At 38.2% G+C, this 25,131-nt stretch overlaps 2 protein-coding genes across 3 annotated transcripts in view; one reads left to right on the top strand and one right to left on the bottom strand.

Annotated features, from left to right (window-relative positions):
- KDM1B (lysine demethylase 1B) overlaps nt 1–4,687 on the top strand; it is a 27,779-nt gene extending 23,092 nt beyond the window's left edge. For both annotated transcript variants that reach the window (XM_005481770.4, XM_074542985.1), the window contains 2 exons: nt 1,076–1,228; nt 1,793–4,687. In XM_005481770.4, the coding sequence (XP_005481827.1) occupies nt 1,076–1,228; nt 1,793–1,876 (237 nt within the window). In that variant the 3' untranslated portion in view covers nt 1,877–4,687. The remainder of the gene's footprint in view (nt 1–1,075; nt 1,229–1,792) is intronic.
- On the bottom strand, nt 3,006–25,131 carry DEK (DEK proto-oncogene). Its single transcript, XM_005481771.4, has 11 exons — nt 24,902–25,131; nt 23,085–23,234; nt 21,321–21,422; nt 20,711–20,820; nt 18,784–18,878; nt 17,220–17,340; nt 15,992–16,174; nt 14,058–14,190; nt 11,612–11,760; nt 10,292–10,360; nt 3,006–9,332 (listed from the first exon to the last, which is right to left on the bottom strand). The coding sequence occupies exons 2-11, from the start codon at nt 23,221–23,223 to the stop codon at nt 9,321–9,323; spliced, it is 1,113 nt and encodes a 370-aa protein (XP_005481828.2). The 5' UTR covers nt 23,224–23,234; nt 24,902–25,131; the 3' UTR covers nt 3,006–9,320.

The following is a 25,131-nucleotide window of genomic DNA, read 5'->3' as shown; positions in this document are numbered from 1 at the left end:
AATGCTTTATTGTTACAAGAACCACATGCAGTGGAAGTTCACATACCTGTATCTTGATCTCATGAAAATGCAGCAAATGGGTCTTTGGTTTCAGCGCCACTCTGGTCCAGAAGAGTGATTTTTCATGGCTGTCTCCATGGTTTACAGCAGTTGTGAATTTCAGTCACCTGAGGATGATGCAGTGGGATTTTTCAAAGACAAAATAGCTTCAGGGGTGTACCAGAACTACTTCTGGGACATCCATACAACTTGGCATATTTGGCTGCTCCTTGTTTTGATCACTTGAGTTTGAGTTTCTCATGTGCTGCCTGAATGGAATTTATCTGTATAAATTATAGCAGACCTTGTGCAAGAGGCAAGCAGAGCTGCTTCTGTTTCCTTGTCATGATCTCCTCCAGAGTAAGACACAGTTGCAGTTGACTAAGCCTTCATACAAGTGTTACTCAGGCCCTTTTTGGCAGAAATCTGTGGAATTTGCATGCTGCAATGTGACAAAGAATACACAGTATTACTTCTTGTGGCTCAGCCAGACCCTGACTTCCTGGTTTTTGTTTTCTCCCTGAACCTAGTTTTCAAAACAGCTCATTTTCTGATCTTAGATAAATAATCTTATTGATCCATTGGGATAAAATTATCTCCAAAGTGAAAATTGAATTTTGAGATTTAACAAGCTAGATGTTACAAGCAGTATGCCTAACCAAGACAAAAATTGCTTACATTATACATATGTACATGTTAAACAACATCAGTTTTGTAATTGTTTACAAAAGTAGGTGTATATGTATTTTAAGGGTTTTTTTTCTTGTGTACTTCTTGGTGTATTACAATATGCAGATCTGTTGCATTCAGAATAGTGCAGCTGTGATGTTTCAGGCATCAGGCGAGTCTAGCAAACAAAATTATTTTTTGTGGTTAGTACTGTAATAAAAAAAAAAGGAATTTAATTCTGGAATGTGATCTAATTTTTTTCTTAATAATACTAAATACTCCAAAGATGACTAGAAACTGTTTGAGAAAAAGCTGTGCAATTCTGAGCTTTTCTTTGCAGTGCTTAACTTCTGTTTTGGTTATGCAGGAGGTTCCTGAGCCAGAGAAGTTTTTTGTTACCCGATGGAGCAATGACCCTTGGCTGCAGATGGCGTACAGCTTTGTGAAAACTGGGGGCAGCGGCGAAGCTTACGACATGATGGCTGAAGACATACAGGGAAAAGTTTTCTTTGCTGGCGAGGTAAGTAGCTTTGTTACCACTGATTAGAGTTACTGGGAGCAGTTTCTCATGGAAGACTATCTCTTGCTACCCAACACCATTAATGTAGAGGTAGTATTTAAATATTCTGTTAGATAAATATGCTAATAATTGACACAGAACTCTTTCTATTCATATTATCACTGGGCATGGGAAGTCTCCCAAATACTTCAGGTCAGGAGTAAAATGAATTTTTAGTCAAGTTGTCTGTTACTCCACTTGTGGGTAACATAACAAATGCACCATGATGATGTAGGATGCATTCTGTACTGGGGCAGAACTTAACCTGCCCCACTAAAGTGCAGATAGCAGAACAGACTGCTGCTTTTGTAGCTGACTTGCTTGCAAGTTTTGAAGTTGCTAAAAATCTTGAGTGTTTCCTCTAATATTCTTTCTAAGGAGTTTTCCACGGCTTTTAAAAATGTTTATATGCTTAAGGAAAACAGAAATGATGTTATAAACTAAAATTTTTTACTATCAGTTTCAGAAACAATTGACTTCTTTTCTTTCTCTGTTTTTTCTTTCTTTTTTTTTTTTTTAATACAGGCTACAAATAGGCACTTTCCTCAGACCGTTACAGGAGCTTACTTGAGTGGGGTTCGAGAAGCCAGCAAAATAGCAGCATTTTAAGTACTGAAATTTTGTGTTTATAGACATATTTTTAATTGATTTCTGTGGGTAAAATTATCTTCAAGTTTCCTATTGCTGCCTTTTTCCTACATGGTACTTGAATAGTATATGGTACCTGAAGATAAAGTCTTCATCTTCCTCTTCCTCCTTCTCCCCCACCCCATTTTTAGGCCCTGATGACAGATATTGTTGGGGGCTTTTTTCCAGCTAAGGTATTACTAGCAGGAGTCACATTGGAATCATCAGCCACAGCTTAACTAAGAGAACTTTTGTCAAGAGTCCTCTTCTGTATGGCTCAAGTCATGCTATTGTGAACCTTCATTTCAGAAGGTCAGATTAAAACAAGACTAAGTTAACATACAGCATTAAAAATGCTGGCAGTTAGTAATGATATGGGAATTCTCCACTAACTGTGCTTCTCAGGTTGATTATGCTCATAGGAGCTCAAACTGGTTTCCAAGAGCCTGAATAACCTAGAAAAAATCTAGGATTAATGTAGGAAGGAACTCAACTATCACTTTTCCCACTTGCAATCAGTAACCTTTTCTATAACATTTTTTCATATTCTTAGCATCCACTAAGCGGGCTTTGGGATATGAAGCTTGTTCCTTTAAATAAGAAAGCTGGAACAGTTTACAGTGCAATCATAGAAAGGTTATTGTAGCTGATCAAAACTTGAAAAATTAACTTCTAGCTTACTTTAAAAAACTTTGAATAAGTAGCAGAGATATTTCAGAGAAATTCTTGTTACAATAATAGGCTAAGAGTTTAGATTTGCTCATTGCTTCTGTAGAAACAGGACAGCTTAAAAATACCATGTTGCTATGATTATTTTGAAAAGAAACTTCCAGATTCATTTGGGCTGAATAGAGGAAGTATCTGCTGATTTGACTGTACAGTGAGGGATGCAGGACTGTAAGTTCCTAATATCTCATTGAAGTTTTATATTAAAAATTATGAAGATGAATGAGGAAAAATATTAACATTCTTATGAAGGGCTGAAACAAGGTGGCTTGCACTTTGACTTGAAGTTTTTTTTTCTTTTATTATGAAAGTATTATTAAAAACAACTTGAGAGAATAATTCAGTAACGGCTAGACATCTATCTAGTATCTTTTTCATGGAACAGAGAGGAAATACTTTTCAAGAGAAAGAAGAGAGATGTAACTGGGATACCTATTGTAATACTATTCCACTATATTGGTATTAATGAAAAAAAATGAAAATCCACTTTTAGATGTCTTCCCCGACACCTTCTCTGTAACTTGGCTGCATAGATGTCATGATTTCTGAAATGAACATAAGCACTTACTCTATCCTGCCCCATTCTCGTGCATTTTCTCTTTTATCAATCCCTCCATCTAAGAATGATACAGCACTTATTTCCTTAAAGCTGCATGCTTGGAAATACACAATGGGCAACCTTAAGAAAAATCATAGGATGTTAAGGGGTTGGAATGGACCTCAGCAATCTCTAGTCCCAATGCCATTCCCTGCCATGGGCAGGGACACCTCATACTAGACCAGGTTGCTCAAGGCCTTGTTCAACCTGGCTTTGAACACCAGCAGGGTCCTACTGAATAAATGCAATTCTGCTTTTCAAATATGTAGTATTTTGTTTTTAGAGTAGGAATGATATTGTTAAAACCCTTTATTTAATCTCTAATTTACAAGGTGAAGATGTTTATATAACTAGATGTTTTTCAGATATATATTCTGTTCTGCTTCTTAAAGCTGAGTTATATGGACTAATAGGAAGAGTGTAACTGTTCATAATTTTCCTCTACATAAATACTGGTATGTACAGTTTTAAAGTATTTCCAATTATTAAATTGCAATTTGAAGGCTGCAAGAAGCAAGACAAAGCCTTCTGATGATAAAAAACAATCAGGACATCAAATTTTGCTTTTGGCAGTCATTTGCACTTTGTTGATTTCATATATTACAGGCCAACTTATGGCATAACTAGCAAAGATTGAGAGCTATGTATATTTGTTTGAGTTCCAAGTTTCTTTCCCACTTTATCATGTATGACAAATTATTAGGAGAGAAGCTTCTGGTGGTGGGGAAAAAAGCTAATTACTATAAGCCCAAAACCTTATATTCAATGGCTGCTTTAGCTAACCATGCTTAAAAACTTCAGTCAGCTTAGTAACAGATACAAACATGTCACATTTCAGGTAGGAATGGTCTGGAAAGTTTAGCTCAGCATCCATTTCTCCAGTCCAAAGTCTGTATGAACATGCTTGATGTCATTTTGTTAATTTGTACTTGGGGTTTCAATTTGGCTACATCTTGGCAGCTAGATAAATGCTGTATTTGAGGGAAGAGAGATGAAGAAATTCTATCACATTTGGCTTTAGATGATGCACGCTTACAGCATTAGAAAAACAGATAAAAATTGGTAAATTTACCAATGGCCTAGTGTACTAATTGTATATTGTTTTGGTGCAGGGCACTTAAAACTGTTTTGTGCTGCACTAAAGTTTGAGGAGTAAATAAGTATGTTCCATTTTAATTTACGTTCATTTGAAATATGTAAGAACATCAGGCTGGTTCTGAGACTTCATTCTTTAATGTTGCCCAAAATTTTTTTAATATCTATGTTAAAATTTATTTCAAGCATGTATGTATTTTTTCTTTTGTGTTTAATTTATTCCCTCAAATAAAGAACTGGGGAATGTTTTCTTTGAGTAGGTTTGTTTAAATGTTATTAAAAAGATTTGAATGCAGAGCATGACCTGTTACACTTGAGTTCTTCTGTGTGACTATGTTATGACAGCGGAATAAAACTGGAAAGTATCCATGGGATGCCCCTGTTGTGGTTGTTGGGTTTTTTTTCCTTTAAATTTAACTAGTAGCAAAGCCTACTATTTTATTAAGACTTCATTTTGGTATATTCTTACAGCTAGACAATTCCTCAGAAGTGTTGCTTTACAGCCTTCTCTAAGCTCTAAGTCCTAAATGCTATTCTTTGGACAAAATTCACTGCTTTCCCTTAGCCCTGTCATACTTGGTTAGCAGTTCAAAGTTTGTACTTGAGGATTGTTCTCCAAATGCCAACTCATTACACCTGATGGTGCTTTTGAAAAACGGTAGCTTCATTCTAAGAAAAACAAGCTAAATAGAAATTAAATTTTTTAACATAATGTACAAATCAGCAGATTACATCATACTCTCTATAAAAATTACAATCCTTCAAAAAAAACCCAGAGGGTATGTTTTTCCTTTTGGCCTAGTTGTCTACCACTTAGGTGAGAAGTAAGTGAAATAGGACAGTGCAGTGAATGAGGTCAGGTGAAAGGGCAAGGCAAGTTACATCATACAAACATCCTCTTACACTCAGAAACTCAGGAGATCATCTGGTAGCAAAGCTGCTACTTGGAACAGGGCCAGCATGGAGCTGGTTACTTGGGCCCCTGCCAGATGTTTGATGTCCAAACACCTCCACCAATGAGGATTCCCCTGCTCCTCCAGGCCCCATTTCTGTCACCACCCACATGGTGAAATTTCTTCCCCTAACAAAAAACTGCAGAGCCCCTGGTGGCACCTTGGGCCTGCTGCCTCCCATCCTGTCCCTGTGGGCCTCCAAGCAGAGCCTGGCCCTGCCTTCCCCATACTCTCCCATTTGGGAGGTGCAGGCTGCAGGATGATCCCCCTTCACCCATCTCTTCTGCAGCCTGAACGGGCCCAGCTCTCTCTGCCTTCCCTCCTCCACCCTGTGCTCCAGCCCCCTCACCATCTGGGTGCCCTCTACTGGACTCACTCCATGATGTCCATGCCTGCCCACAGCTGGACCCTGCTGCCAGGGCCAGCTCACAGGTGCAGAGCAGGGTGCCAGTCCCTGCCCTGAGCTACCGGCCCCACGTTGGCTGCAAGAGCCCTGAGTGCTGTCAGTGCTCCTTATCAGGAGTGCCCACTGCTGAATGGCCTCCATCAGCTGTCGGCAAGAACCGTCGGCCCCTGGCCAGGCCCTTTTTGGGAAATGTGCCTGGCATGACAACCCTGTCTCAACCCTCACTGTTCAGTGGAGATACTCTCTCCCAGAAAAAAGATGCTGCTTCTGCTTCTGTTAACCTGTATGAGATGCCTGTCAGCCCCTTTCTTCTGCAAACCAAGAATAAAGCTTTAGACCTGTAACTTCCAGCATCTTGGTTTAATAAATACTTCTGAGTCCAAAGGCAGGAGAAACATTTCTTTGCAGAAGGAAAACAACACAGAGTATTGATTTTACTACATTTCTTACTGCAAGTTTTTAGACAGTATTCTGGTATCTTACAGATTTTTCCATTCTTCTCCCTAAATAAAAACCACCAGAAGTAATTTCAGGGAGGTTTTCATCTAGTCCAGTTTAAGCTACTCTATTATAGTCAGCTTTCTCATTTGGAAACACGGAAGATTAGATCTGCCCAAGTGGTCCTGAGCCACCCTCTCTCTGAAACAGAAGAGCTAATAATAAACTTTACTTGAATCACTACGATGACACCCAGGGGTTTATTTCTCCAGATTAAGTACTGGCCTCCAAAAAGGTCATTTTCAAGTACAGCTGAGCAGTGGCTAATATAAACTCAGACAATTCTTAGATCTTGGTTTGTCATGTGCCTTGTAACAGCATAACATATAAAGAATACAGACCCTATAAACAGCCTGCTCAGGTCCAAGAAGGCTGTTAGTTTAGAGCTTTTGGAAAAAAGAATTTTGAATTTACAGCTGTGTCTTTGTAATTTCATGTTGGTTAGGTATGCCTAACCACTATACTATGGCTTACCACATAACTCTAAATGCATGTAACATCTTCTCACTCCAAATTACTGATCTCCTTCCCACCTAGCCCCCTCCATCTTCCTTCTCCTGAAGGCCCCATACACTGTTGCCAAAAGTGCTCATAAGAACACCTGCAAATAATTCAGATTAATTTGTGGTTTTGCTGATTACCAACCAAAATACTGAATACCAAAAGCCTAACCAAAAAGAGGAACCAACACACTGGATTGTAGGAATTATGCTGGAAGTGATCAAATCAAGATGGTTAGGAGTATTTTTCTCCAGAGTACAATGGTCAGGACATTACCTTAAGCACCTGGAAGGCATATGCCTGAACAATTTATTCAGTTATCTTTTATCCAGTTAACCCATTTCTATTTTTATGAGAGTGTGTGAACAGGATTTAGATCCTTGATCAGATGTGCTTCTAATCCAACAGCCTCAGGATAAGCAGGATATTTTATTTACCTTTTAACACTACCTTGCAGCCTTTCTCCCAGTTGCAGAAAGAAATGGAATCCTGTATCAGCTGCAGCCAGACTGGGATGCATTAGCAAGGAAACAGGCAGTCCTCTTCTCCACTGAGGACTAACAGTGAGTTGTTAAAAGATTTAAACAAAGCACTTGAAGAATGTCAAGTTCATTTCCATTCCATCTGTGCAATTCCGAAGTGGCAACTATTGCATATATACAATAAATAGAAGTGTGCTATCCTTTTCTAAGTTTTCATTAGAATTTAAATGATTAAAAAAATATTTATACTTTGGAGTTGTGAACTGTAAAAATACTTCCTGACCCATGTAATTAAAACTGGCTAGTACATTTACATAAAAATCAAAAGACAGTTCAAGTATTTGTAAAACACCAGCACTTAATACAAGTAAATTTCTGCTCTTAAGACTGACTTCAAAATTTCTGATGTTTTAAATTGCAAATTAAAAAGTGTTCTTTTTGCTGAGACAGTTAGAGACAAAAACCCACAAAAAAATCAAAACAAAACAAAACAACCTCACAGAAGATATAAAATTCTGGTGCAAGGACATACATTTCAGCAACAGTGTCTTCTAAAGTAGAAAAGCCAATATGAGATAAAGACAACCAACCATGTGCCTGTATAGGTTTTTTTTTACTATACATGTAAGCAAATGTTAGAGTAAAAGTGATTTGTATTTTTGTGAAAGACATTTATTGAATACAAAAAAATCCCCATTACATTCAGCCTTATTATAAATGATTACACGCAAAGAAATTCAAAAGTCTGTGTAAGATCAACAGTCTAACTGGCTGAACATTTTTGGAATTTAGATAATTTATGAACCCTTATTTCTCAACTGTACAATAATAAAATTCAAAAAAATACACTTTGTCTTTCCAGCAATACTAGTCAGAGGGATTCTGTGCTCACGGTGTGAATGGCAGCCCCCACTCTGGCAGCTCTTAGTTTCATGATTTTAAGAGTAGGACTTCCCATATTAGAAACAAGGTGTATGGAGAAAACTTAAACAAAAACTTACAGAGAGAGTTTGCTTTGATCCTAAAAGCTGCCAGCCACTAAAGACTGCAGGCTTACAAGTACCATTGTTCCTGCTGAGGCAATGAAGCTCAGGTTCAGGCAAGCTTTCCCATGCAGGAGAGAGGTTAAACACATGTTCACATCAGTGCTATCCGATTTGGAAGTCCTACTGTGGATTTCCAAAGCTATCAAGCCTTCAGCTGTGTATCTTGGATACCCACTTGTGAGATGCTAGAAATTTTCCTATTGCCTTTGGAGGGATTTTATTTACTACTTCCAAGACATTGAAACAATGTCTGTAGTCTCTGTATAAAATTAATCTACAGGTATAAACCTACAGTTTAGTTTTTGTACAAGGTAAGAGGAGACAAACATCATGAAACCTCAGCTCATTTTCATGAAACTTCTGCACACCACTTGTTATCACTGCCTCACTGCTGAACACTGACATTTCATGTCATAAATTCAAAGATATCAAGATTAAAAAACTGATTTGCACAAAAGAAATTTGAAATAACTTTATATACACAACAAAAAGCCTTTTGAAAGTACAAAAATAACATCTATCTGCCAATTAGTTACCATGCTGTGAGAGTTCTTTCAGTGCCTACACATGCAAGACTGTAATGGAGCTTCAGAATAATTCTGTATCTGTAGAATGTATCGGAATATAAAAGAGATTAATATGTGACTAACTCTTCTTATTTTAGATTTAATATGTATTCAAAATATCTTTGTAACCAATACTGCAATATTCCAGTCTCTGCATGTATATGTGTAGATAAGCAGCTTTCATCTTAGTAAATTTTAAAATCTCCTGTACGCTGGTAATCCACGCTAAAAAGCTATGATGGCTCTAATGAACCTCTAATGAATCTAGTTATACAATGCAATTCAAAATGTACAAAACTATAAAAAGGGGACATTTATTGCCATGCATAAAACTTAAGTATGTTCAACTAAAAATTGCATCAAATGCAGTTCTGTTTAACAACAAAAAAAACCACACAAAGCAATTTACATTAACACTCTTAACATTAGATCAGCAGAATTAGATCTGACTAAAAATACAAGGGTAAGACACATTCCTTTTGCTGGTGCCTATCAGATCTTCCAATCCATGGAAACAAAAACCCAGGAATCTTCGTTTCCCTCAGTCAAATCAGATCATGAAATCAACTGAAAAGAAAAGTGCATTAGTTTTCTTCCTTTTTTCAATGCAATAATATATAACGTCTCCTTTTGTATCAAATTATCATGAAAATACACTCTCCTCTTGCTATCACAAAAAACCCAAAAACATCCCTAGAGCAGACAAATTGCTCTCTCATGCCTTTGCTGATAGTGACACAGGACACTATCTTGCTGTTCTGTGCACAAGACATAGACATAACAATTCTAGATAGTTATATATCAACATCTCTGAGTGAAGCCACAAGAAAATGAAGTTACTTTATTAACTATACTAAGTGAACCTCACTTCTATGGTTCCATTTTTAGTTTCAGGGCAAGCAAAAATAATGAAATACGATTTTTTTTTTTTACAAATTACAAAGCTCAGATTGGACAAGAAACCCTCCATCATAAGTACAGTAGATAAGGCCTGATCTTCAGCACAGCAAACTCAAAGGCAACACCATCATAACCATACCACCAGTTACCATAACTGTGCCACCAGGATAGAGAAAAGCTATCTGTCCTTATTCTCTTTTGCCTTATCTGACAGCTCTGCTGAGCTTGTACAACCTCCTCATGTGTTATCTATGAATGTACGTGGCCAGAGCCTGAATTAGAGTGCATCTTGTAGCCAAGGTTGTAATTTAAAGCAAATTCAGAGCTTTTGGAGTACAAGTCATTAAAAACTGTGATAACCTTAATTCTAGTTATGCTTACCAAACAAATACATAAGAGTAGTAGTGGCATGCTAAGAAAATCTGAAGCAATTATTTTCTTAAAGAGGGAAACACAAGGATGATCCCCCTTCATTCATCTCTTCTGCAGGCTGAACCAAAACATCAAAGGTTTAGGTGAGCACTAAACTTTCAATATTATATAAAAAGCTATTAAAACTGGTGCCAAGTTGAAGGAAAAAAACCCCACCCCAACCCAGAGTATTTTCTAAATGATAAAGTCTTTACCTCTTTGACTGTTTTTTTAATGAAGTCTTTTCTGTCAGATAAATCATAACTAGGATATTTTTCATACACCTAAAGAAAAGTAAAAACAAAACAAAAACATAAACCTCAAATTATTTTCATTCAATAGATGGTATGAGTAGAAGAGGCTTAATTGAAATTAGGGCAAAAACCTATGTTGGTACATCTAGTACCACAACTGCTAAAATGCTCTCTGTTAATTAGGGGAAGACACAAGCTTATTTTCTTGTCTTTATTTTGATCACACAAATATTTAAATGCATGTACTCTTTTATGTTTGGTCACTGACTGAACTGGTGCTATAATTTTTCACATCAAATTGAAATACCAAGCTTGCCACGTCACACAAAAATGGAGAAGTAAGAATTCTCCATTTTTTGTTTTAAATGCTCTCTTAAGTAGTCAGATAGCCCTGCATTAGTGTAGGAAGGCAAACAACTAATGAAAAATAAATAAGCCTTGGTATTTGATAATAAGTAAAACTGATCCTTTCAAGAGACTACGAGAAGAGTCAAAATATTTGAGTGCTATTGTACAATTACTCTTTGGTTAACAGAGTGGAAGAGGACCAAACAAACAAAAACCAGATGCCAACACTGACAACCAGTTCCGAGTATTTTATTTCAGCATGTCAAATTTCAGACTTCTAGAATAAATATGAAAAAAGTTACATACAGTTTTCTCATAGCTTCTGGTTTAGTTTTCTCAAGGCAACATCTTGAAATTCCCAGGAAAACCAAACATGTGAGTTGACCAGAAAATATAAAGGTAACTGTTTGTGTTTTGGTCACTTCTCCCCACCCTTCCCTTTTCTGGCCACATGGTTCCCACCTGTTCTGACAACTAATGGATTTCTTGCTGAATTGATTCAACTCCCTAACTCAGCTGAGAACTATTCTGATAGATGCTGATAAGAGACAGCTGAATGGACTTATAAAGAGAAAGAAGAAGGAGTGTGCAAGGTGAGCAGCAGAAATGTACAGAGCACAGGGGACAGCACAAAGCTGCTGCACTATCTAAACGTGTCAGATATTTGCACTGTCACACATGGCACTTGCTTGGGAGGTAATACTGCTACATCCCAGGTAGCTCATTTTAATATTTCCCTTTTAATGCTGATATCAGTGTTGCATACCTAAAAAAAGCTCTCATTGTTATAGCTATCAGCAAGTAAATAAACCAATGCAAAACTATTTAGTTTTGAAACAACAGAAGAGTACAAGCCTTCATTTCTGAAATGATGATCAAAGTCAGTCCACAAACAATCCACTACCTATAAAGAGACTGCAAAATTGTACTTACTTCCTTGCAGATTTGTTTCATTGTAACCTCCTCCAAATTTGCATTGGCCAACAAATTCTTGACAGTTTCCTTCAGTTCTTCATCTGTGGGCGGTTTCTTCAGTTTTTTAATCAAAGGTTCATCATCTGAACTATCCTCAGACTCGCTTTCTAAATATGAAGAACAAATTGCATTGTAATAGGTTTCCAGTTTGTCTGTTTTCTTCCTTAAAAAGAGAAGCCATCAGAACTTGCCACAAACATCCAATCCAGATGTTTTCCTTTAAAATAGACATCTTGCTAGACTATCCACTTAAAAACAAAGCTAATGCCATCAGCACTACATTTATTTATGAATCTGTGTAATTACTGATGAACCATCAGTTTACAAATCAACAAGAACTCTAAAAGGTATAGGACTAATTTCACGTACCAAACTAATGAAAAAGACTTTACAACAATTCTATTTCAGGCATTATGGCCCTAAGAAAATAAAAAGTAATTATTTCCTTTAAAAAGGAGTTTATATTTCTTCTTTTCCCCTAGCAGTGTTGCACACTAGACTCTTGTAATTTTGCAATGTAATTCTGCCAACTTACTATCAGAGACTTAAGTAAGATCAGTATCTTACTTCCCCACCATGAGAAGAGAACAAATAGGGAGAACTTCATAAATAAAATTAAGTGAAGGGGCACAGGACACTAATACAATCTTTTCCAGCAGAAAATGAATTAGACTGAATGACTCCAACATCCACTCAGTTCCTCTACTGCCAACAAGACAAAATTCAGAGCAGCTGCCAAACAAACTAGATAATGACCGTACAGAATGACCTACTTAAACTGGAAAGAGAAATGCAGGAGGAGTAAATAAGAAATTACAAATATACTACATAACTTACAGGATAAACACATATATAACATTTGTGTGTAAATATATATGCTGATGACAAAATAAGGCGTACACACAACACAGCCACATTTAGAAGTCAAACTGAAAACACAGAGTTCAGCACAGGCCAGTTACTCTGTTGAGAAATAAGGCAATGAAAGAAATTGAGCATCATTCTGTGTCCAAGAGCTCACCTGCACCTTTCAGCAAAGCACTGACAAGAAGGGTAACTAATGTGACCTGATGCTTGTGCTGTAGCATGTATATGCCAAGGGCAGCATTAAAGGAAGTATTTTGCAGTATGGATATAAACTGCATCAGTAACTCACACTACAACTGTGACAGACCTGGCTGCTATCACAGAGTGTCAGAGAATTTAGGGTGGGAAAGGACCTCAGCAGATCATCTGGTAGCAAAGCTGCTGCTTGGAACAGGGCCAGCATGGAGCTGGTTACTTGGGCCCCTGCCAGATGTTTGATGTCCAAACACCTCCACCAATGAGGATTCCCCTGCTCCTCCAGGCCCCATTTCTGTCACCACCCACATGGTGAAATTTCTTCCCCTAACAAAAAACTGCAGAGCCCCTGGTGGCACCTTGGGCCTGCTGCCTCCCATCCTGTCCCTGTGGGCCTCCAAGCAGAGCCTGGCCCTGCCTTCCCCATACTCTCCCATTTGGGAGGTGCAGGCTGCAGGATGATCCCCCTTCACCCATCTCTTCTGCAGCCTGAACGGGCCCAGCTCTCTCTGCCTTCCCTCCTCCACCCTGTGCTCCAGCCCCCTCACCATCTGGGTGCCCTCCACTGGACTCACTCCATGATGTCCATGCCTGCCCACAGCTGGACCCTGCTGCCAGGGCCAGCTCACAGGTGCAGAGCAGGGTGCCAGTCCCTGCCCTGAGCTACCGGCCCCACGTTGGCTGCAAGAGCCCTGAGTGCTGTCAGTGCTCCTTATCAGGAGTGCCCACTGCTGAATGGCCTCCATCAGCTGTCGGCAAGAACCGTCGGCCCCTGGCCAGGCCCTTTTTGGAAATGTGCTTGGCATGACAACCCTGTCCCCACCCTCACTACTGCAATCTTTCCACAGTTATTAAGAGACTCAGTGTCTGTATACCCTTTATGCACATCCTGAGATATGAGAAAATCAACTGCAACAGGATGCAAGGAGAAAAGAATTTCTATGTTAACAAAAATCTTGTCTCAAGCTGCTGAATCAAAGACACACACATGGGATACACACCACTGCATGAATTACAAGACTCGCATAAAGACAATACAGAGGCCCAAACAGAACTTTACCAATGATTCTTCCAGCAAAATAGAGAACTTGGCTGATACTTTCAGTTTGTATGCAAATAAAAGCCATACACATGCTCAGCAGCATGACAGCAGGAAATGCATGAAATATATCCAAACCAACAGCTTTTTAAATTATTGTTTCAAGGAAAGAAACATCAAGTAGAAAACCAACAATTTACCAAATTCCATTTTCTTTCACACTAAGGTGCAAAAGCTTGCTTTCTAATAAGCATGCCAATTAAGCTACAGGGCAATGTATGATGAAAGATTTAAAGCATTTACCTTTTCTAGAACTGTTCTGGTTTTTCTTAGTAGTGCTGCTGTCTGCCTTCTTGACGTTTGCACCCTTCACAGCTTTCTTGGTTTTAGAAGTCGTCTTTTTAGATTTTTCTCTTTTAGATGCTTTTCTTGGGGGCTACAAAAAAAAAAAAATCAGAAAATTAAAGTAATGTGTATTAATTCAACAATCCATACCTCTTTTCCAGAAAGGAAAATTTTCCACTCTAAGGACAATTAACTCCAGCCACTCCATGCCTAAGTTTCCAACAGAGCTGGTGCAGCAAAACACTGCCTACATCCTTCCAACTCCAGTATATCAAAAGCTGTCATAAACCCAACTCCTTTTAGAAATTCTGCTATCTTAAAGCTGTAAAAATAGGTATCTTCCATTTCATCAAGCCCTATTTTCAAATTAATCTGACAAAGCAATGCTTTTGAAATAATTATGCTTTTTATTCCATGCACCTAAACTTAACTTTCTGAAGACTTCAGTCCACTCAGGCCATTGCAGACATATCTAACTCCCACCTTTTTAAAGAAGGCAAAGATGACCCAGTTAGATCAATGGAGTTTACTGTTAGACCTTTTTGTTTGTTAGAATTTTGTTTGTTTGGAGAGTTTTTGATTTTTGGGGTTTTTTAAAAAATAACTGAGTTCTTGGAAATATGACAACAACTGCCTCTGAAAAAGATATTCCTCTCCTCACAGCAGAAACTCTGTTTTCCTGAAGAAATTAACAAATATGTCAACTTTTAATATTTCAGCCCTCTTTCAATTTGCCGTTTATAAGTAAAGAAAAAGGCACAATAAGAATTAAGGTTGTTCCCTGGAGGCATAGGAATTTCTTTGAACATTTTCTTTTAACATTAAACCCAACATCTATCAAAATGACCCCAACAAAACAAACTGTTAAGTTACATTAACTGCCTTTCAACAAAAGATTGCTACTATTTCCTATAGCTCAGACTGTTCCAACAGCCTGTCACACTTCCATTCCAACAGAGAATGTAACCCAAGTGAACAGTGGCCATATATGACAATCAAGGGTTCCATAGCTTCCATAAAGAACTGCTGGACACCAGCAGTTTGACCAATTGCACTTTGTTGCAGGGGTCTGATAAGGCATAATGGTTTTAAACTGAAGGAGGGTTGATTTAGGGGAGAAATGAGGAAGAATTTCTTTTGCAATGAGGTGGTGAAACACTGAAACAGGTTGCCCAGAGAGGCTGTGAATGCCCATCCTTGGAAACATTCCAGGCCAGGTTGAATGAGGCAACCTGATCCAGCTGATGTCTCTGCCCATTGCAGGACTAGATGACCTTTAAAAGGTTTCTTCCAACCCAAACTATTCCATGATTTGATGCTTCTTGTCTAGTATGCAGAAAGTTTAAAAAAAACACAGAATACAATGAGATTAAGACACTTCAGAGATTGCAAGGATTTTTCAAAGGCTGTCTACTATGTTGTCTACTTTAAGACACAAAACCTGAAGAGAGAGCTTAAGATACAAAATCCAGGAGGAATATGGAAACAAGACCCCAAACCAATGTAGTCAGATAGGTCAGTGACTCCTACTGAACTCAAAGTTAATTCCTGGGTATCAAATCAAACACTGCATTATGAAATTATAATGAAATCATCACAAGATGATATAAGAAATACAATCAATTAATTAGCAATCCTGGCTGCCCCAAAATGACACATAGGAAATGGTTTTATAAGGTGCATACATACACAGAAGAACCAGAACTTTTGCCTTTTATCTAAATGATTCTCTAAATTCAACACACTCAGAATTTAAGAAAACCTCTTCTAAATTGCAGATGTGTTCCCTTTTCTTTCAGTTAAATATCACTTGCTCCCCAACTCTGTGTTCCAAGAGTTACCAATTCAGAGCAGTGACATAATGTTGAAAAACAAACAAAACAACTCATTACCTCATCTTCACTTTCTTTTTCTTCTGAAGACTCATCCTTTTCCTTTTTTTCATCTTCTTCACTACTGGATTCATCTGACAAGATCTCTGGGTACTTGGTACGTTTCGCTTTTCTTGTTGTTCCAGAGCTCGTGCGCTCTTTTTTACCACCTTTGCTTTGTGGTTTTTTGGACTTCGGCAATGGCTGAGAGACAAGAGATGTGTGTAATCCAAGTAAGAATACAAAAGTGAATTTAAAAAAGATAAATACTTTCCAATCACGTCAAAGAATAGTAAACAATATGGAGGTGTCTTAACACAACCCAGGACTATTTTATGACACTTAAGTCATAATATTTTGCAGCAAGCAAATATTCACTATTGAGACAGACTTGAGCAAAATGAAATTTCAGTTCTAAGCTAAGTGCACCCCTTCCCTAAGCTCAAAGATTGGGCATTAGAGAGGGAAGCAAGAAAAATTACTTCTAGATTGTTCTTTTACCTATGAATCCACAACACAAGTCTTTTCTCTGGGTAACAAGTCAGCTGAGAACTCAGAAGACTTAAAGGCAAGAATTTTGTCATATCTTATGCAAACCTGCATTTTGCTGCAACTCTGTGTCTCTAAAGCAGCTTGCTGACCCCTTATTCACATCACTTCCCAGTGTTTGCTGGAATAGATTTAGTTTCCTGAGCAACAGTGCAACTATTTTAGTATTACTTTTAGATTAAAAACTGAAAGTCCAAGAAGATTAACAACAGAGTTTAGCAGTCTTGGCAGTGACACTCTGAGTCTAGTGTGATGGTTTTGTATCCTGCAACAAATTCCATCTGGTGATGTCCAGATGTGATAACATACATGTGCTAAATACAGCAAACACAGCTAACATCCAAAGCTTGATTTTCCTGTCCTTTCATGTATCTATTCTCCTCCACCCACAAAGCAGAGGCTAATTGGTATTTGGGAATGGATATCCTAATTAGCTCCATGTGCTGAACTCACACTCTGTGCACTATCAGTGTGTAATGGGTACACCCACAAGTAAATAGAATTTCTATTTAGGCCCTCACCCCATTATGGATGCCTGCAGTAGTAGAACTACTCTCTTTCAACAAGTCATTCCTCCTTCAGTAAGTTAGAACAGAAATTGTATTATCACTGGAAACAAGCAAACAATGAGCAATAGAGAACAGACACATTTTCTATCAGAACAGAGCTATAAAAGCAAGCATAACAACCTGTACCTTACCTTGCCCGAAGATTTTGGATGCATAAGGAAGTTTAATATTCTGGTTACAAGTTCACTATTGACTCCTGATCTTTCCAAGTCAAGAACTTCACAGATACTTTTCAACATTGCATTTCTAAATCTGTAGGGGGAAAAAAAAAAAAAAGAAAAGATTCAGTATCATATACTAAACAATCAACATCTGACTGCTAGAAGCTGCTGTCTGGTTTGTGTCGGCCACCTGACAATACACATACACAGTCAACTACACTTCCAGTCTTATCTATGGTCCAAGCAAAGAATCACCACTACATTACATGAAGCAAAAGAAAACAGAATTCCCAAATCTGTATGTCTGTATAAGAGGATATTTTTAAAAAATAAGGAATCACAGTAAAAAAAGTATTACATTCTTTATGATCTATAGCCTGAATAGTAAGGTTCTGCAAAGTAGATATTGACCTTTGTTCATCTTGTTCAATGCTGCTAAAACATGACATGCAAGTGTAAAGACAGGGCAGAAATCAACCACAGAGGCAAAACAAACTAAGAAACTGATCAACAGTTTGTGTTCTACACACCTACAAATAGCAGCAGAAGCTATCACAGTAAGGCAAGCACACAGGGCTCTGCACCTTCATATGCAACCCAAAGCAAGCAGGTTTTGGAATATTTGCTGCTAGCAGTTGTTTCATATGGAAAATATGAAAAAAATTGTGCAAAACTACTTTATTTTGCAGCCTCTTTTTTTGATAAGGGGAATTAGCCAATTAAACCTTTGGGAAATGGTCAAAACTCCCACCAGGAGATAGAGTTTATCTTGTAGATTCCCATGTATTTGACAAACCATAGTCCTGGAAAACTGCATATCTGAGGAAGAAAAATTTAAAAATTCCAAATTCTGGAAGCCTTTCCACTATCAACAAACAGGCACTAAAAAGACTCCTAAGTTTTAGAATATATATTGTGCAGATGTTACTAGTTCTTTCATTTGTTATAACTAGCTACACAAATATGCAAGGGCATTTTAAACCCTTTCAGGACAGCAAAAACTAAGTTGCAGCAGCTTCTCCTGTTGATGGAAAAGCAACTTAAGAAGGGAGCCAGTAACCAAAAAAAAAGTTTCTGGGACTAGTTGCTATGGCAATTCTAGTATATTTCATATATAATAAGCAGAAATGGCTTTGGTTCTGAAGAAGGAAGATTTTGAGGCATAGAAGGATGCAGGTTTGCACCATGAATAAAGTACAATATGTTCACAACACTATGCTTGCCCCAGGGAAATAATGCCTTCCTCTCAACTTGGCAGAAGAATCTAATAGTTAGTATGCAATAGTTTAAGTTAGGAATGTAGGAATTGTGAATAAAATGTTCACAATATAACTTTTAATACATTTCAAGCTGTCTTAAGAGACCAGTTTGTGTGATTAAAATGAACTTAGAAAAGAAATTGTAGAGCTCTACTAAACAGTCACCTGGCTTATAGTTCAGCTTTAATCTCAAGTAAAATTGTAGAAGAAAAAAAAGGAAAACTATAGAGTGCAAAACATGAGTCAAGCTATGTTAACTATCAAGAGATCATTACTTTTTTAACATTTCTTCCTTCTTTTTATATTGGTCACTTCCTTTTTCAAATGGAAATCCACTGAACTGACCCACATTCTTCTTTAGGGATGCAACCTAGAACAGAGCACACAGATTACTTTTCATTGCAAGCAGTTTAAAAGATTTCATCAAATTACATTTGTTAACCTCTCATACAAGAAATGTCCTAACATTTTGTTTTCTGCTGACACAGCTACACCTTTTAAGTTATAACCTACATGGATTATGCCTTTACTCATCTCATGACAGACAAACTACAACAATTAAGTTCAACTTCTTGTGACCGCGGTACTTTTAATAACTTACTAGACAAAGTCACCTGCCATTTCAAGCTCATTTAAAATGTGCTGCATGATGATTTACAGGTTTGCAAAACTACAACATTATGAAGCTTGTTGCGTGCTTTGTATCACATAATTTGTTACATAATAGGGAATTTTATTTTTTATTCTACAATCTGCTGAAGCAGATTTACTTTACTAGCTATTCTGAAGTCTTACATAGGACCATGACTGTATTTTTCAACCTCTTACTAGTAGGACCAATTTTTGCATTTATGTACCACCCAATCCACAACTTCTACCATCATACCTGATGTCTGATCTGGGTTGAACTTTCATTGCACCAACCCTTATAATGGGAAAATTGCTCCCATCAAGATCAGAAGTGTATTTAAGTTTTGTTTTCACTTCATCTCCTTTTGCAAAATAACCCCCAAAGTTGTTAAAAAGCAACCCCAGATCTCTCCATCTTCTGAGATCTTTATGACACTATCAATAACTTTCAATACTTTTACAAATTTTGTTTCTGCTGTTACTCCATTAGTCTATAATTTTACCAAAGCTGAGCTCCTTTTCCAAAGAGCTTTGTTCAGCACCTTAAGAAAAGTTGCAGGTGATACTAGTACGCTTTAATAAAAGTGTTAATTACAATTAAAAGCACACACAAATATGTGCATATGAAACAAGATCTGACCTTCACTATATTAAACAGCATTCTGAGTTCCCAAAAACTCTGATTAAATATAGTTTTGACTGAAACCATACTGACATATTCTTTTTTTGAATACTTGTGGCAACAGATCATTCTTTGCCATTTAAACAAACATTGCATTGGAAGCAGTGGTCTGAGATTTAGAGCTGGCACACAACTGTACTAGTAATATTCAAGTTCTGGTTTCTGTGCTAGCTGTTTAAGTCTCCAAAATATACAAATGTATTTTAAAAAGTTCCAATAATTATAGTAAACATATAGAAATAGTACATGTAAATCTGCCTCAATTTCACATTCTGCCTCCATTAGCAAAGAAAACAGGTCATATTTACTCTGAAATTATAGGCCCAATCAGTGATACATAAACCACTCCAAGAAAGACTTGCCATTATATTTTAAGTGTCACCCTTAAACACAAAATGGATGATATAATATTGTAATTATCTTAGGAAAACTGTTATATATAAAATCCTAATAGTGATTTTTATCACCTTTAGCTTTCTACTGCTTAGTACAAACAAAGAGAAAAATAGTAGATAAGCAGCAATGTATTAATACATAGAGTATTTTGAGTGTTATCTGCATGTCAGCAGCTTTTAGCACGTGAACCATAAATTATGCCCAACACATCCTTGTAAGGTAATCCACGATTCCCCCATTAAAAAAAAAATCCAATCTACATTCAAGAGACTTTTGATTTAGTACACCCTGCCACAAGATTTTTACAGAAGAGATTTTATAGGAGTTAAAAGGAGGAGACTTACTTAACTGGTCCTGCAAATACCCATTTTCTAAGTAGCTTGTAATAAATAACACTTAAGAAATAGATCAATATGTGCAAGTGTAAAAAACTGCACTACAAACATTTTCACTATACGTGAGAACTAATGGATATACAAGATTGAAATTCTTACAGTGCCTGGCCTGTTGTAGAGGAGTTTGTGCAGGTTCCTAAGTTCATCTGTCTTCTTTTTACTCAGAAAGAACTGTATCCTCTCAATTTCACAGAGTTTTTGTCCTTTACCTGAAACAATTAAAATAATTTATGCTATTTCATCACATTCGTATTTACCTACATGTTCATAACTTAAAGTTTCTATATTTTTTCTTTTTTTAGCAAAGAAGTTACTTAAAACCAGTATTAGACATTATAATAGGTCAAATATTAAGCAGGCCTTTTCCTATCAGTTCAGCATCCTGACAGGCTCTTTACCTGCCTTACTTGATAGCACTTACATCAGGGTACAAGAATTTGGCATTTCTTTATATTCTGGCTGTTCTTGCCTTTGTTAGTAGTGGCGAGGCACCAAAGGTCATATTCCAAGTAAGCTCAAATATCATGTAACATTTTTAAACTGATGCTACAGAATAAAAGAGGGTTTTCATATAATAGCCTTATTGTTTTAAGAAGGATCACGACTCATAAACTAGGTCTCAGCTACAACAAATTAGTAATTTCATCTTTTTAGAGTTTTCATTATCATTGCTAACGCTCACAATTTGTGTGTGAGAAGTCAAGCTTACCCGGTGTAATTGTAAAAGGTTCCTTCTGCAGTGAGGACACTTGCATGGTCAGCCGGTCAACTTTCTTCTTCTCCCTTTTTCCTTCAACAATGAGGCTCTTCTCTGCAAAAGAAAGCTTCCTCAAGCACAATATTCTTCATTGCAGATCTGACTGAAGTGACAGGCAACACAACACTGACTCTTTGAAACAGCAAATCAAAACCAGATGATGATATAAGCAGGTACCATGACACTTTCAGACCTTTGTCTAATAAGCCAATGTGATTCTATGGAGCTGCACGTACATAACTAGAAGCCTCTCTAGCTCTTCACCACAATCCTGTACGCAAGGTAACCTTGAAGACAAGACTAAAGGTAACTTTACATTACCTTTAGACATTTCCTAAAGGTAACTTCAGCATGATGAAGACTGCAGGACTAGGTGTATTCAGAAACCCATCCTTCTCTCCTTTCACTGCCTTGTTCAGGTACAAAATGACCCTGTTTACACATTCTCCTTGGATGCTGCAGTCAGTACACACACAGCTCCACACAAAGCACTCTGAAGAAGAATACTACTACCAGCTGGGCAAAAGCAGAGTCAAGGCTGCCTGCATACAGATTTGTTCCCCACTACTGGACTGGAGAAACGACACATTTCAGCAGGGGAGGGAGAAGCACAAGTGCAGTGGGACTGCACACTGCAGGGCACAATAACAAGTGTCACAAATACAACAAGAGTATTATTCCCAGTAATTCTGGTAGTGCTTACTAATGAATACATTTGGGTTGTTTTACGTACACCCTGCACATCACTCATTTAATACCACTCTGAAGAAAAAGTTAAAGCTTCATTTAAACATTTCATACTAAAACACTTGCCCTCAAATAACACTATCCTTAGAGCTAAACAGATGGGCTGTCCTGGCTTTAACATCTAAAAGTAGCTTCAAAACCTGTATGAACATAATCAGAACCAGAGCAAAAAGATTTTTTCCTGAAAATCCAATGCTAATTACTTCACTGTTTTCCAAACCTGTTTTCTTTCTACTACCTTTCCTAAAGACAAACTGCATCTCTTTCAAGGATCCAAGAGCATGAGGGACTTGGTTTTTACTGTGCCACATTACAGCTCTATTTCCATGAATGCTTTCCTTTTGAAAACAGATGCCTGGAGAGTTCACAATAGAAATTAACATTTTTGCATAGTAGTTCCTTCATCTTGTTTTGTTCTCCTTGACTACCTTCAATTACATGCCACAACAAAAAACTTGCCTTGTTTGCTCATCCTTTCATTTTGCCACAATTTTTTATTACCAAAATTAGTCTAAAAGAATTTCCGCTGACCCAATATAATTACATTTGGATACCCAGAAAATTAATTCACTGTAGTTAAGCAAAAACATTTGTGTTGTTTTCAAAACTACTGCACACTTACAAGTTTCTCTTTTGCAAACACAGGTCTCTTCAGTGCGTTACTGGCAAAAAAATAATCTGATAAGGGACACTACCTACTATAATCATTGAAAAAGTTACACATCAACAAAAAAAAATCCCTAGTACAGAAGTCCAGGATACTGGCAATTCCTTAAACCTTTTCTGAGAGAAATCAGCATCACTGTTTTTAGCACTGCCTGCTATAGACTACTGGGAAGCTATGATGACCCATGAGACAGATGCACCATGGAATCTCCTCAATAACAGTACAATTAGCCAGAGACAGGAGACTGCATTCAATAGCTTGGCATTCATTAAAGAACAACTTAATAAATGGAAAAAAGGTACCCTTTTCTTCTTCCTCTTCCTCCTCTTCCTCCTCTTCATCTTCATCACTTTCCTCAGCTTTGTTTTCAGTTTCAGGTTGTTTCTCGTCTGTTTTTTCTGATGACATTGTATCTTCTTTTGATGAGTCAACAGAAGACATGGTATATGCTTCTGCAGAAAGAGTCAGGGGAAACCATCATCAACAGAACAACATCCATAACAAACACAGGAATCTTGCTTTCAAAAATGATCTCCCTGTGCAGCAGAAGCAGTGTGCTGGTACTGTGACTGTTCACATTCTCTAATCCCTAAGGTGTCTGACGTACACACAATACACACAACTTTTCCGAACAAGTTGCCATCCATTCTGCAATTAGTCTGGTTAAGAACACTCTAAAAAGTTATAAATTCTATTCACACACAAGTCTTCAAGCTGCTTTTGTGAAGCATTCGGAAACACCCACTCAAAGCAGCTGATACTGTTATCTATTAAAAACTGCAGTGTTTTAAGATATTACCATTTTATTGCACCCTTCTATAAACTTAATACTTATTCTTGATCATGGTTAACTATGCATACAAGTCTCCTAGTAACTTAAACAAGTTACTTATTTAGACGGGAAATGGGAACAGAAACATTTTTAAAAAATAACTTGCAAGCAATTCAGGAAAGAATTAACACTGCTTTCATAACCCAGACAGCTGCTGCATCTTTAGGCATAAAAATACTTCCTGGATTTAATTTACAGATCTACAGCAAAAAAGAATAAATGCTTCATACTTCACATATTTAAGAGTCTTTTCTTAACATCTGAAATGGCCTATAGGTAAACTTTAAAACTAAAATATCTTAGTTATACATATACCATTTCCCTACTAACAGAAAGCATCTATCCAATAGAACAAGATAACCATATGTTTCCCTTTTTTAAATTCTAGCTTTCAAAAATTTTCACCGTTTAGATCTGGAACAGAATTTCACACAATTAACCATTTTCTTTTGGCAATACTAGAGCCAGTATTATCTGCTAGGTGCAATAAGTAACATTTTAATCTGCTGCTTATGTGCAGCATTAGTAGGTATCAGAGATCAGTGGTGTTCCAAATGACAGAAAACACGAGTTAATACTTATTGCCAATAGTACAGGAAAAGTAAAGTTTCCTGGCTAAATAATCGGGGAAAAATACATCCTTCAGGGTATTACTACCAGTATTTCATTTGTAGTAAATAATCTGTCACTTCAGTAGTCTGGCATTTTCATTTTACTTGAAGGCATGAGTAAAAGCAAGAGAAGCACTACAAGCTGTCTTTCCCTCCCCTTTCAATGGGAACAGAAGGGGGAAAGTTAAGAGACTTCTTAGCTTTCCACCACCGGGGTTCGGGACGACGTTTTGCTTAGGGAAAAAGGGTTCTGGGATGCACCTTTACCGGGAGAGGGTCTCCCGCCCTCGGCTGGGGCTTTTCACACGAGGACTTTACACCTATTCCCCCTTCCCGATCTGTACGCTGGATGCCGGGGCGAACGGACGGCGACGCGCAGCGCCCGGTGGCGCGGGCGGCCAAGGCGGCACCGCCTCACCGCTGCAGCCGGGCTGAGGAGCGCCCGGTCCGCTCCCGCCGCAGGACACGGCGGGACCCAGCACACAGCCCGGGCAGGGGCGAGGCAGCGCCGGTGACAAGCGCCCCGCACACGGCGTGTCCGCGGGGCGGGACGGGAGCCCGGCGGCGCGGCGGCCGCGTTTCATTTCTCCTCGCCGCAGTCCGTCCCTGCTCGGCCCGGGCGCGGCGAGGCGGGACCGCTCTCGGGCGCCGTTACGGCCATGGCGGCAGGACCCACCTCAGCACGAGCCCCGGCTCCCTCCTCAGGCGCGGCGGCAGCAGCTGAAGGCGGCAGTTACCGCTGGACGAGGCGAGTCCGGGCGCAGCGACACACACACGCCCAGCCGCGGCACAGCGCTACGACCAGCAGCCACTCTTGCCCTTTCCCTCTCCTTCTCCCTCTACCCTCCCTCCCGGAATCAACAAGGTTTTCAAAATGGCGGGTTCTCGGGCGGCGAGGAGGAAGCG

This window comes from Zonotrichia albicollis, chromosome 1 (genome assembly GCF_047830755.1).
Source record: "Zonotrichia albicollis isolate bZonAlb1 chromosome 1, bZonAlb1.hap1, whole genome shotgun sequence".
Taxonomy (NCBI): Eukaryota; Metazoa; Chordata; class Aves; order Passeriformes; family Passerellidae; genus Zonotrichia; species Zonotrichia albicollis.
The sequence above is the reverse complement of the archived record's forward strand: the minus strand, read 5'-3'. Positions and strand labels throughout refer to the sequence as shown.